This window comes from Bacillus rossius, chromosome 10, assembly GCF_032445375.1.
Source record: "Bacillus rossius redtenbacheri isolate Brsri chromosome 10, Brsri_v3, whole genome shotgun sequence".
In the NCBI taxonomy this organism is placed as follows: Eukaryota; Metazoa; Arthropoda; class Insecta; order Phasmatodea; family Bacillidae; genus Bacillus; species Bacillus rossius.
In genome coordinates, this window is record NC_086337.1 from 24546316 (window position 1) to 24560906 (window position 14591).

The 14591-nt window shown below is 40.6% G+C and overlaps 1 protein-coding gene across 1 annotated transcript in view; it reads left to right on the forward strand.

The window, feature by feature from the left end:
• The window catches only part of LOC134535853 (glucose dehydrogenase [FAD, quinone]-like), a 38601-nt gene that overhangs the window by 9439 nt on the left and 14571 nt on the right, over window positions 1–14591 (forward strand). Inside the window, exons 2-3 of the mRNA XM_063375188.1 lie at window positions 1933–2226; window positions 4759–4878. Of these exons, the coding sequence (XP_063231258.1) occupies window positions 1933–2226; window positions 4759–4878 (414 nt within the window). The remainder of the gene's footprint in view (window positions 1–1932; window positions 2227–4758; window positions 4879–14591) is intronic.

Below are 14591 nucleotides of genomic sequence, written 5' to 3' on the forward strand. Positions count from 1 at the left end.
CTGCTATCTGCTCCCGTCCTCAGGCAGAGACGCACATGGTACGGAAACACAGGTGCGACTCATTTATTTTATTTATTAGTTTTTCTTCAACAGAAAAAGTTCTTAGCAATGGCGTATGTCCAAAAACTTACATCAAGTCATGCGCTCCCATTGCACACATCTTTTAAAGATAACAAAGGAGAAGAAATGGGCAAGGATTCTTGAAAACAGAAAGATCGTTGTAACACATATACCTACTATGGAAAATATCACATCTGTTTGAAAGTATTATAACTTGTAGGAGTAATACCATAATACCAAAATCTTTTGTCTGAATTAGTTTTTGCTTACAACCTACCATAACTGCAAAGGGTTGAAAAAACAAGGGTTGGAGGACAAAAAAGTCATAAACCTCTTCCTAAGCAAAAAATAAAATTCGTAAAAATTGTAATTTTTATTTTAACTTTAATCTGAAACAATTTTTGATAAGACTAACCATAATTTCAGGGATTTAAAAAAAAGGAATATAATAATAAATAAAATCATATTTTCCGTACCATGAACTCTATTAAATCACTTATTTTTTTATTTTAATATTTTCAATTATTATCTACATCATACGTCTGAAATATCTTTTATACTACCAGCAATTACTGCAAGGGGTGGAATAAACAGGGGTTGTATGACAAAGAAATTCATAACTCCCTTTGTAGGCCCACCATCAAAATTCTTTCAGTTTTTTTGAAAATATTATAATGCTTGTCAAAAATTTAGTCTGAAACAATTTTTGTTTAGATGAACCATCTGCAAGGGTTAAAAAAAAAAAGGAATGGAACTAAAAAAAAAGCATAACTCTCTTAGTAGGTACAAATTATTTGTAAATATTTATTTTACCTACAACTTTTGTCTCAAACAATTTTTTGGTAATACAAACTATTACTGCAAGCGGTTCAAAAAATATGGTGGTGAAATAAGAAAATAAATCTATCGTACTCCATCCAATTAATTAGAGCACAGCCATGATCATCCAAGGGAGGATCGTCACATACACAGGATCATAACAATCACCAATTCCAGAACCCATGAAGAAGGTTTGAAATATCTCGATACCCGGCCGGGATTCGAACCCATGTCCCTCGTCCCATTAGGCAGACACACTAGTCACCAGACCAAGTTTTTTTTTTATAAAGATGAATGGCACACTGGAAAGTTTTGACAGTCACCAGTGTGCTAACAATCTCCCCCCCCCCCCCTTAATGTTGTAGTTTTAAGTCACCCCGAGTCATTGTGGAATGGTAGTGTTGTTTGAAGGTTGTTATTAAGACAATACAAATTACACCCATGTCTTACCCGGGATTCGAACCCGGAGCCCCCGCACCGTAGCCCGGTGGGCCGTCGACTGCGCTACGGAGGCCGACATGTGGACGAACCTTCTGAGTTTTAGTTTAACTTGAACTGCATGGGTAACATGTGCAACATCTCAACTCTTGGCAGGAGTCATTTTCGTGAATGGACCGGAGGTCGCGCGGAACGGAAGTGTGTGACCAGGGTGCTGCAATCTGTGGCGGATGGCGAGAAACAAAAGTTCACAAGGATAAAAAAAAGTATACTTTACAGTATGTAAAAATAAGCCTAATTTAAATAAAATTCCTTGTTGAAAATCACAGTTGGGTGAATTTTTTTCAAGTTCCCCCCCCCCCCCCACCCCCCGATATTATAGCAGATTGGTCGTGATTCGCGTCCGGAATTGTAGTTGTGTATTTATCACGCCCGGCATTGTTTGGCTTCGTGCTGTGAGTGTGTTTGCAGCGTGGTTGTCGGTTGAACTGGTCTGAACTGGTCTGAACTGGTCTGAACTGGTCTGAACTGGTTTGAGCTAGTCTGAACTGGTCTGAACTGGTCTGAGCTGGTCTGAACTGGTCTGAACTGGTCTGAACCTGTTTGCGCGGGCAGGCGACGTGCGGCTGCCCGGCGCCCTACGTGGGCCCGCCGCTGACGGCCACCTGCGGCGCGGGCCAGTTCCTCGTGTTCATGGGGCTGCTGGACGGCTACCTGCGCGCGCAGTGCGACGTGGCCGACCCGTGCGGCCGCGTCAGCTGCCGCTCGGCCCCGCGCGACCTGGACTACGACTTCGTGGTGGTGGGCGGCGGCTCCGGCGGCGCCGTGGCGGCGGCCAGGCTGTCCGAGGTGCCCGGCTGGCGCGTGCTGCTGCTCGAGGCCGGCGGCGACGAGCCCCCCGGCTCGCAGGTCGGCGTCCACCACTGACCATCCACCATGCGCCATCCACCATGCACCATTCACCACTCACCATGCACCATTTACCACCCACCATGCATCATCCACCATGCACCATCCACCACTCACCATCCACAAATCCACCACTCACCATCCACAAATCCACCACTCACCATCCGCCATCCACCATCCACCTTCCACCTTCCACCATCCATCTTCCACCATCCTCCACTCACCATCCACCATGCACCACCCACCATCCACCACTCACCATCCACCATGCACCACCCACCATCCACCACTCACCATCCACCATCCACCATCCACCTTCCACCATCCATCTTCCACCATCCACCACTTACCATCCACCATGCACCACCCACCAGCCTTCTAGCGATACAGGTTTTGAAGTGAAACTTCTTTGGGCGTCGTGGGATTAAAAGCCCCAAGGCTTAATTTTTGTGGAACGATTTCTGACGTTAAACGGTTGCGGACGGTGCAGAGAACCTGTCGGGCAGCGGGCTCCACGTGGCGGCGTGCAGCTCAGGTTGAACGAACCCTGCCATGCTGCAGGGATAGGCGGGTCGCGGCGGTAGGGACCCACCAGCGCCTGACGCCGTCCGACGACGTGCTGGCATCTAGCAAGGGAGTATTTTGGCAGAGGGCAACACAACGGGGTTCGTACTTATTTTGTAGCAAGTAATTATTTTGTTAATACATGGATTTTTTTAGTTTGTCTTATCTCTCTCTCTTTCTCTCTCTGCCGTTTACCCCTTACGATATTCTCACGAATCGAGGTTTGGGTCGCCAAAGAAGTTTCATTTCTATCACATGTACTGAACTAACGTGCTCTTTCTTTTTATGTGTAAATATCTTAGGCCCGTTATACTATGGCACGGAAATGAAGGCGGAATTTCTGGAACATTCCACAATCGCGTCTGCTGCTTCCACAAAGCACGGAAACGTCACAGATTGCATTTGAAGGTTTCGAAATATTAATTTATTTAAAATATATTAATTTTTCTTACAGATTATAAACGAACAGAATATACATAAATAAAAAAATAAACAACAAATGATAGCATAACCCTAGATATTCCTGCAATTAAAACCAATTTTAACATGTTTAGAACATAAGCAAGCATTGCTGCCTCCACAGCCAAATATTCGGCTTCTATTGGTCGCAAGGAGCGTCGTAAAAGGAAGAGCTCAGAATTGCCGAGCTAATCCGTAATATAAGGGTCCGTCTACGTCTGCGTGCTACTGTGGAAACTCTGTACAGTGAGATCTCTTTCCGTTTCAGTGTCATCGTAGAACGAGCTATCTATTTAAGACATTTTATGGGAGTAATTTCGTGAAAATGGAACGGAAGTCTATAAACGAAGATGTGACACAATTATGGCGAGTCTTTATCTCCGGGCATGTCTCCAACCTGCAAAAAAACGGCATCTTCTTTCCTAATTACCCTCGTAGCTTTGAAATTAACTCACTGGGAAAAAAAAATCGTACAAATACCAATATTACATGATTATTGCTTAATAAATATGTCTTCGAAATTGCATCAAAGAATCACCGCATGAACATCATTACAGTAAAAAAGGGGAGGTTGTCTGTAAAGTCGGTTTACGGACGATAATTTTACGTAATAACGTCATAAGAAAACATTGATGAAAAATTGCATACTTTTTAATTTTCAAATATTATTTACAGTTGTTGCAAATTTAATTTAAAATATTTTTTTAAAATATAATCACGAACAGTTATTTAAAAAGCCCGCCTTAACGTGTTTGATATCATAGAAGATTTTCTCGCACGGTGGTTGGCCGGTTCTTGCACGCTGGGCTCAGGCGGAACGTGACAATGAGTCATGCTTTTTCGTGCGTGCAGCCGGCGTTCATCGATTTTTTTAAGACTTTAACACGTCAAAAATAAATAATTGAGAAAGAAGCAGTTAGGGTAAGACACGTAGATTTTTTCGTTAAGACGGTGGGATAAAATCCTGAATTTTTTTTTTTTTTAATATGAACTCGTGTGTAGTCACTTCCGTGAGTATTATGGTACGCGCCGCAACAACCCACACGCACGGGATCGGTACGGCCAGGGCTGGATTAAGGGGAGGGCAACCGGGGCGAAAGCCCCGGGGACTCCACAAACGTTAGGCTTCTTCAAATCCTTTGATATTCTTTTTTCGCTGTTTTACCTTTACCTACAGAACTTTGTACATACATGATTATATAATTGTTAAATATCAACAGAAATATTCATCATCGCTAAAATTTAATTTCGTATAATTCTTGTCTCCGATTATATTTATGTATGTTTTTTTAAATGCTAAGAGAATCTACTTGATTTCAAAATAAATTATTTATTAGAAAACTCGACTGAAAAAAAAAATTGTTCATTTTATTTGGAAAATAATTTGGGGCCAGGGGGGGGGGGGGGGGGGGGGGCTCCGCTCCACTGTTGCCCCGAGGCCTCCAGACCTCTGAATCCGGCCCTGGGTACGGCTCGCGAGCCGCTGAGTGCCTCGTGGTGGGTCCGCAGGTGCCCTCGATGGTGCTGAACTACCACGGAGGCGAGCTGGACTGGAACTACAGCACCGAGCCGGAGACTGCCGCCTGCCAGGGCTACCCGGGGAAGCGCTGCAAGTGGGTGCGGGGCAAGGTGAGACCTGCGTTAAGGCCCTGCCGCACCGCTCACGGGAAGCCTACAACTCACGTAGTTTCGGGTTCCCTGCAAGAATTTCCGAAGATTTCCGAAGTTTTGCGTTTTGGCATTAACGCCACTTCAGCCGATGAATCAGAAGTTTCCAATGAAAACAAGCATGTTGTGACTTACCTACCTAACCTAACCCTTCGATTTTTTTTAATTTCAATTTTTGAGAGAAATCCGAAGTTGCACGAACGTGGTAGGGAACCGAAAGTACGTGAGTTGTAGGCTTCCCCACCGCTCACACTCACCCCTCTCACCTGGTTCACGGCGCTCGTGCACAGATGGCAGCAAGGCAGATTCACATCTGGTGCCTCGCTCGAGGGGAAGAGCCTTATTATTCACAGGCGAGAGAGCCGAACGCCCGGTCGTGCATCTTCGTGGTTTTTTTTTTTTTTTTGTTCATTGTAAAAGGTTAGGTTTGCTACATTATAAATACTTTAAAACATCGTGGACGGTTGATTTGGTTAGGATAGCTACATTAAAAATATACTGTGAAATCATGTAAACGGTTTCCTAGCCCTGGATAGCTACATATTAAAAAATGTTATTTGCTAAGCAACCATAAAATGATTTCACAGTATTTTTAATGCAGCTTTACTTACCTAATATTACCAACCATCGACAATGTTTTAAAGTATTTATAATGAAGCGAACCTATCCTAATCGACCGCAAAATTGAATGCCACACAAGTTTATACAATGAGATAGAACGGGGAAGAAGAAAAAGCGTGCATGAACTTGCGGGGAACTTCGAGTGTGGCTCTCTCGTCTGTGAAATGAAGGCTTCCCTCGCTTGAGACCCGCTTGCAAACGAGAGATGACGTAAAAATTATATTTATCTATGGATTTTTGATAACTTTTAACAAAAACCATCTCCATCGGATACTTCAATTTCCGATTCAAAGGTAATTAAAGGAAAACAAATTTAAAGAATTAATTATACAACATACTATTTAAACGTTTGTTTTGGAAATAATTGTTTTCTCGTGATTTTTACATTTTTATTTTTCTATGCTCAACGTGCTCGTCTTTTGTGTATATTGCTGATGACGTCAGATGCTGATGATGCTGACTGATCTGTCTGACTTCGGAAGTTATAATCCGTGGAATGAGTGTCTGTCATGAAGTTTTCGGGTCACTGTTGTTAGCAACCGAATAGCAATACGAACAGTAGCTGTGGCTATAAAGGCTTATGCTGGAAGTTTCTTCAATAACTAATCTATACAAACAGAATCATAAGTTTGGTGATCAATCGCAGACTTTCATAGTTACAGGAATTTTATAATAGACAACTTTTAAAAAATATAACTGCACTCTACTTTTCGTTATAATCGCCATGCACATCGAAGCATTTGTCACAACGATTAACAAGTATTGAAATGCTGTCTTAAAAAAATCTGCAGCTTGAGAATAAAGTAATCGCGATGATCATTGCCAAGGTCATTCCCCTCCCCTCCCTCCTTTCCCATCCTCGCAAAAATTACAAAGTTCGCGATGGTTCGGAGTAGCTGAGAGATTTTTTGCATACATAAATCGTATAACTAACTGCACGCACTTCACAGTGGGTGGGATTTTTTTATGACGGCGTTTCTTTCCAAATGGTGAATTGGACGCGTCAACTGTAACTCTGTCAAATAATTCAAATCTCCAATACCTTTTGAACACCTGCCCACAGCCTCACAAGAATAATATCGTTTTCTCCGGACACATCTCGCACCTGCAGAAACGGCCTTTTCTTTCCGAATCATCGCCGTAGTTTGAAATTAACTCACTGGAAAAAAAATTCGTACAAATACCAACTTAACGTGATCATTGCTTAATAAAGATGTCAACAAAACTCCATCAAGGAATCAGCATTTAAATTCATTACAGTAAATAAAAATATTACCAAGAAAGAAGCAGTTAGGGTAAGCTCCGTAGAATGTTCTTGAAAACGTCAGGATAAAATCAAAACAAGTGGTTCATTTATGAATCTCTTTAATACTACGGTGCCGGTTATTTTCTTTTCTTTCAGATTCTTCCGTAGCTCTTGCATTCACTCAGCACAGGAATTTTTAGGCTTTTTGGATAGCTTTAGACGCTAGCTTTCCTCTGACTAGCGTTTTTTTTAATAATTCCGAGCATATTTACGTGTCATATGAACCAAAATGTTTAACAATTTTCAATTAAATGCCAATTTTCACTTATATTCCGCGAATACTTATGTTGTCTAACTTTGGGTGCTAGTAGTGCTCTATAAGCTCTTCACAATGGCACGCCAATCAATGTCCTAGATAAAGGCGTTTCAACGCCTCACCAATTAATATCTTTGCACAAAGCTAATTCGTAACAATCACGCGCATGCGTCTAACACTGGTGCGATGAAGTCACAGACAACACAAATAGTTCGCGACAAACACGTACAGACATGATCTATCTGCTGTGGGCTCAATCATTGACGACACAAGTAGTATGTGAATGACGGACCTGGCCCAGGCGCCAGGCGCGTGGTGGTGGTGTCGGAGTCCGCCATCTTGGATTGTGACGTCACGGCGGCAAAAATTCCTCAAAATTCCTCAAAATTCCTCAAAATTGACTCAAAATGACTCAAAATTTCCCGTTTTAAGAAAAAATTCCCCGTTTTCGAGGGAAAAATTCCCGTTTCGAGGGAAAATTTCCCGTTTTATTCCTTAAAAATCCCAGCGGCTGAAAATTCCTAAAACTGGCTTAAGCATCCTTAACTCAAGCCAACGTTAAGCCATTTATAGGATTATGACGTCACCGCTGCAGTTTCCGTTACGCCCGCCATCTTTAAATTTACTATCCAATTTTAATGAAATAGAAAATTTTTTAAAATTTATAAAAAATTCAATTAATAAAATTTTAATTAAAAATATATAAAAAACATACGTTAACGACACGGAGCTCGAAGTCCTCGGTTCGAACCCGGTGAGGGCGAAAAAAAATAAAAATGGCGACCGATCCTTCCACCACGGAAGTCACCTACAGACTAACCTACCACCACCAATAACAAGGTCAACTAGTATGATGTCATGTCCGCCATCTTGTCTTCGTCTGCTGGTAGCCATCATCATCTTGTTATCGTCGGCGAGAGTGCGCTGACGCCATGTTAGTTTAATTCTTATCCGCTAGAGTGCAGTAATCATTTATTATTGCTGTGTCACCCGCCATCTTGTCATTTGGCCGCCATCTTGAAAATCCATAATTATTTAGCTAGAAAAGCGGGAAAAAGTTCAAAATTCATTAAATAAATTGGCATTAAAGTAATGATTGATTAGATCGATTCCCGTCCTTGGTTCGACCCCTGAACGATACCAAACAACTTTAATTTTAAAAAATACCACAAAAGCGACAGGTTTGAGAGAATAAAAACACATCAAGTTCTTTTAAAAAATACTTTCATTACATAATATATATTCTACTACAGGATCACTTACGAAAGCCAGCAATCTTATAATCATTTAGTTCCGCAGCGGTGTGAAATGACTAATTCTTAGCTCCAATCGGTTTATACTAGACAGAGTCCAGCCAGAACCTTTACAGACATAGTCCACCTCTTCTTGACAGAGTTTCTGGATACCGTATTTAACAGTTTGCTTCACATCGTTAGAACTGTAAATTACTGCAGCCGATGTCTTGAATGCACACTTCTTCACTTTGTCATCGAACGGATATGGCTTTCCATATATACAGTCCAACCACAAGATATATTTCAAAGGTCCGTTTGTTGCTACATCATCAGTAAGCTGATTGATTATCTTCTGTCTGATATCATCAAGAAAATTACAAATGTCCTTTGACTCACCGAACGTATTTAGATAATAGTAGTCTTTCAACGTTCCACGAAATGCAGACTGCGCCAAGTAGAAGCCATTATCGTTCACTTGTAATGCTCCGAACACAGTCTTAGGTTTAGTTCCATGTTCAGACGTCATAACAATCGGTTGCTGGGCATCGGTTTTCTTGCTTGTACGCTTTCGTGTCTCCAATCTAAAGCGAGGAGTCGAAATGTCGGCAGGTAGTTCAGCAGTAGGAGCACAGACTCCACCTTTACATTTTTTCGCATGATGTCGCAAACTGTCAATTCGAGTAAACCATTTAAGGCACTCATCACATCGAAACTTCATGCGAGATGGATTCTTCGTGCATTTGCTCCGCTCATGTCTTCGTGCATCATGGGAAAATGCGAACGACGTATCACAGTAGCTGCAAGGATACCGTGGTGATGAAGACGATCCTTTCAGACCCGATCCAGATACAGGCGTTGCAACAGTAGTACCATCTCCAGGCATACTCTTATGCACATCGACGCATCGTTGTTGTGACGAAACCTTTACTTTCTGCCGCACAGCAGGACCTTTGCATGCCTTCATGTGCGTTTTCATATTATCTTTTCTGGCAAACTGCTTATGACATTTCTCACAAACAAACATTTTACGATATAGGATCTTGGCACATTCTCTATTCTCATGTCGTCGAGCATTGCTGTTGTTTGAGAAAATCTTGTTGCAGTAACAGCACCGATGTTCGTTAGTTGTTGTCGATTCGGCATCCATTGAAGTCTCCATTGATGGTGAACCAGCGTTCGCCGAGTTTCCCTGAACATCCAGCTCAGTAGTCATTAAGCTATCTTCTGCTGGTGGTATCACATCTGTTGAAATCTCCTCCAATGTTGACGCCGTCGTTGCCAACGGGATCTGCACCTTCTCCATCATAGCTGTCGTCAAGGTTCCCGTAGACGATGGTACAACCTCCGAGTTCGACGTTAAAGACGGTAAAGATGCCATCGAGGTCTCAAGAACAGGTAATTACGCGACTTATGCACCAGAAGAAATAATCTAGGTGATCCTTACACCGACGACGTCAGTAACAAACTAAGCATCCTGTTGTCTAGAGCTCGCTTATATATACATGCACCGTATGGAACAATACGCTAGTCAAATCAAGAACCATTTACAATAATACTAGAGTCAAAACAACATTAAAAATAGAAGGACCATCAACGAAAAGGCAGCACATTTGGAAGCACCGACAACGAAAAGGCAGCACATTTGGAAGCACCGACAACGTAAAGGCAGCACATTTGGAAGCACCGACAACGAAAAGGCAGCACATTTGGAAGCACCGACAACCTAAAGGCAGCACATTAGGAAGCACCGACAACGAATAGGCAGCACATTTGGAAGCACCGACTACGAAAAGGCAGCACATTTGGAAGCACCGACAACGAAAAGGCAGCACATTTGGAAGCACCGACAACGAAATGGCAGCACATTTGGAAGCACCGACTACAAAAAGGCAGCACATTTGCAAGCACCGTCATCGAAAAGGCAGCACATTTGGAAGCACCGACAACGTAAAGGCAGCACATTTGGAAGCACCGACAACGTAAAGGCAGCACATTTGGAAGCACCGACAACGTAAAGGCAGCACATTTGGAAGCACCGACAACGTAAAGGCAGCACATTTGGAAGCACCGACAACGTAAAGGCAGCACATTTGGAAGCACCGACAACGAAAAGGCAGCACATTTGGAAGCACCGACAACGAAAAGGCAGCACATTTGGAAGCACAGACAACGTAAAGGCAGCACATTTGGAAGCACCGACAACGTAAAGGCAGCACATTTGGAAGCACCGACTACGAAAAGGCAGCACATTTGGAAGCACCGACAACGAAAAGGCAGCACATTTGGAAGCACCGACAACGAAAAGCAGCACATTTGGAAGCACCGACAACGTGAAGGCAGCACATTTGGAAGCACCGACAACGAAAAGGCAGCACATTTGGAAGCACCGACAACGAAAAGGCAGCACATTTGGAAGCACGAACAACGAAAAGGCAGCACATTTGGAAGCACCGCCAACGAAAAGGCAGCACATTTTGGATGCATCATCGAATAAGGAAGCACATTTGGAAGCTCCATCAACTAAAAAAGGCAAAAAGGAAGCACAAGTTACGAGATCTAAGTCTTAGTAAGAAATCATAATACAAGAAATAAAAACATTACATTCTTATAATTTAAATTATTTATTTTATTGCTTTACATTATACAAATGCAAGTAAAACAAGTCAATATTGTGTGTAGCCAAATTCCTCAGTTCCTTGAGTATGAAGGATATTTCTTTGATGCACGAATAGTTTCCTGCACAAAGCGAACCATGTAGAAGTCTTAGCCGGTCAACCAATATGTTTGGATCTTTCCATGATGTGTAATCATTCTCTTCTACCACCATCTTCCTTACACCTTTATAATAAATATTATGATCTCTGGTGTCTTCCGTTTTACCACCAACCTCAGGGTAACTTTCATGTTTGAGACGGTGATCATCACAAGCTTGATCAGATTTATTTAATATATCACGTCGTTTCCATCGTTTCGGTCTCAGGACACCGCCACATTCTTCGATCTTGGCAGCTTTAGGTGCTTCATCATAGTCTATGTATTTGTCAACAGCCTCAGAGTCACTGTAACAATCATCGTAAAAGGAATCGTCTTCACCCAATTTACCGTAATAATTCGATGTTGATGATGTTGAAGTGTCTTCATCGTCTTCATGCTTCCTTTTTAGGAGTCCATCATTTTTACAAAGTAGGAAAGATCTACTTGAATTCGGCTGGAATATATTCTCACTTTTCACGTTAAGGATTCTTCCATTGTCTTCATTTTTCCGTAAATCATCAACCTTCTTCAATTTAAGTTCTTTGTCGAGATCGGAAGAGCCAAGAAAATTATTGTCGTAATGCAGATCACTCTTCCTTAGGCTAGTAGATTCATCGTTGTCCTCTAGCTTGTACGCAGGCTTGGCGCTACAAGTTCTGCCATGTCTTTTTAGGCTCTCTCTCCGCGTAAACGACTTGCTACATCGAACACAACTTATCATATTGCGCAGTGGATTTTTAACACAGTCATTCTTCTCGTGTTGTCTTTTATTCTTTCTCAAGATAAACTCTTTACTGAAAAACTTACACCTATGTTCTTTCGATACAGCGTCAGATCCCAAATCGGAATTCATATTAGTTACTGAGACTAATGTCAGATACCAATTGAGTGTTTTAAATTAGATTCAATACTTAAATAGAATTTTTTTCATATTTCATCAGCGAGAATTAATATATCTCATGCAAAAGTACTTTATGCATGTAGTTCTGCTTTTCAATAACAGATGTCGCCACATGTTGCTTGCAGGTAAATAATATTTAGTTATTTTATGCGGGATGCGGGATGCTCACTAACGATCGCAAAAGAAGGATGGCTTCGTTAGACTCCAAGGAAAAGGAAGTTCGTCTTGCATGTTGGTGCTCCACAGATGTCTCATGGCGTAATATTAATTTGACTGAGTAATGATATTTGTTAATTCCACCTGATAAAAATATTGCAAGTTTTGATTTAGTAGCAGAAATTATCGAATTAAATGTAACTCCAAATAAAATGACATGTCTCATTAGAACAAAAAAAATCCATGCAGAGAGCGGTTTCTCAGAATAGTCAGAAACACTTGAAGAAACCACAGGAATGATTGCAAGAACACGGGAAAAACCATCAAAATATTGTCAAGAATAATCAGGAGCACACTGAGAAAACCTCCATAATATTAACAATAATAATCGGAAGCACACGGAGAAAACCATCATAATATTGACCAGATTAATCGGAAGCACACAGAGAAAACCACCACATGTTTTCTTTGATATCATAAAATTAAAAGAAAAAATATTTAAAAATAAAAATAAATTAATAAAAAATTAAAAAAAATTAAAAAATGCATAAACAGTTTCTGCTAGCTTGTAAACTTATCATTGTTGAGCAAAGATAGAGTTATTGTACAAGCCAGAAATTTATGCATTTTTTAATTTTTTTTAATTTTTTATTAATTTATTTTTATTTTTAAATATTTTTTCTTGTAATTTTATGATATCAAAGAAAACATGTGGTGGTTTTCTCTGTGTGCTTCCGATTAATCTGGTCAATATTATGATGGTTTTCTCCGTGTGCTTCCGATTATTATTGTTAATATTATGGTGGTTTTCTCAGTGTGCTCCTGATTATTCTTGACAATATTTTGATGGTTTTTCCCGTGTTCTTGCAATCATTCCTGTGGTTTCTTCAAGTGTTTCTGACTATTCTGAGAAACCGCTCTCTGCATGGATTTTTTTTGTTCTAATGAGACATGTCATTTTATTTGGAGTTACATTTAATTCGATAATTTCTGCTACTAAATCAAAACTTGCAATATTTTTATCAGGGGGAATTAACAAATATCATTACTCAGTCAAATTAATATTACGCCATGAGACATCTGTGGAGCACCAACATGCAAGACGAACTTCCTTTTCCTTGGAGTCTAACGAAGCCATCCTTCTTTTGCGATCGTTAGTGAGCATCCCGCATCCCGCATAAAATAACTAAATATTATTTACCTGCAAGCAACATGTGGCGACATATGTTATTGAAAAGCAGAACTACATGCATAAAGTACTTTTGCATGAGATATATTAATTCTCGCTGATGAAATATGAAAAAAATTCTATTTAAGTATTGAATCTAATTTAAAACACTCAATTGGTATCTGACATTAGTCTCAGTAACTAATATGAATTCCGATTTGGGATCTGACGCTGTATCGAAAGAACATAGGTGTAAGTTTTTCAGTAAAGAGTTTATCTTGAGAAAGAATAAAAGACAACACGAGAAGAATGACTGTGTTAAAAATCCACTGCGCAATATGATAAGTTGTGTTCGATGTAGCAAGTCGTTTACGCGGAGAGAGAGCCTAAAAAGACATGGCAGAACTTGTAGCGCCAAGCCTGCGTACAAGCTAGAGGACAACGATGAATCTACTAGCCTAAGGAAGAGTGATCTGCATTACGACAATAATTTTCTTGGCTCTTCCGATCTCGACAAAGAACTTAAATTGAAGAAGGTTGATGATTTACGGAAAAATGAAGACAATGGAAGAATCCTTAACGTGAAAAGTGAGAATATATTCCAGCCGAATTCAAGTAGATCTTTCCTACTTTGTAAAAATGATGGACTCCTAAAAAGGAAGCATGAAGACGATGAAGACACTTCAACATCATCAACATCGAATTATTACGGTAAATTGGGTGAAGACGATTCCTTTTACGATGATTGTTACAGTGACTCTGAGGCTGTTGACAAAGACATAGACTATGATGATGCACCTAAAGCTGCCAAGATCGAAGAATGTGGCGGTGTCCTGAGACCGAAACGATGGAAACGACGTGATATATTAAATAAATCTGATCAAGCTTGTGATGATCACCGTCTCAAACATGAAAGTTACCCTGAGGTTGGTGGTAAAACGGAAGACACCAGAGATCATAATATTTATTATAAAGGTGTAAGGAAGATGGTGGTAGAAGAGAATGATTACACATCATGGAAAGATCCAAACATATTGGTTGACCGGCTAAGACTTCTACATGGTTCGCTTTGTGCAGGAAACTATTCGTGCATCAAAGAAATATCCTTCATACTCAAGGAACTGAGGAATTTGGCTACACACAATATTGACTTGTTTTACTTGCATTTGTATAATGTAAAGCAATAAAATAAATAATTTAAATTATAAGAATGTAATGTTTTTATTTCTTGTATTATGATTTCTTACTAAGACTTAGATCTCGTAACTTGTGCTTCC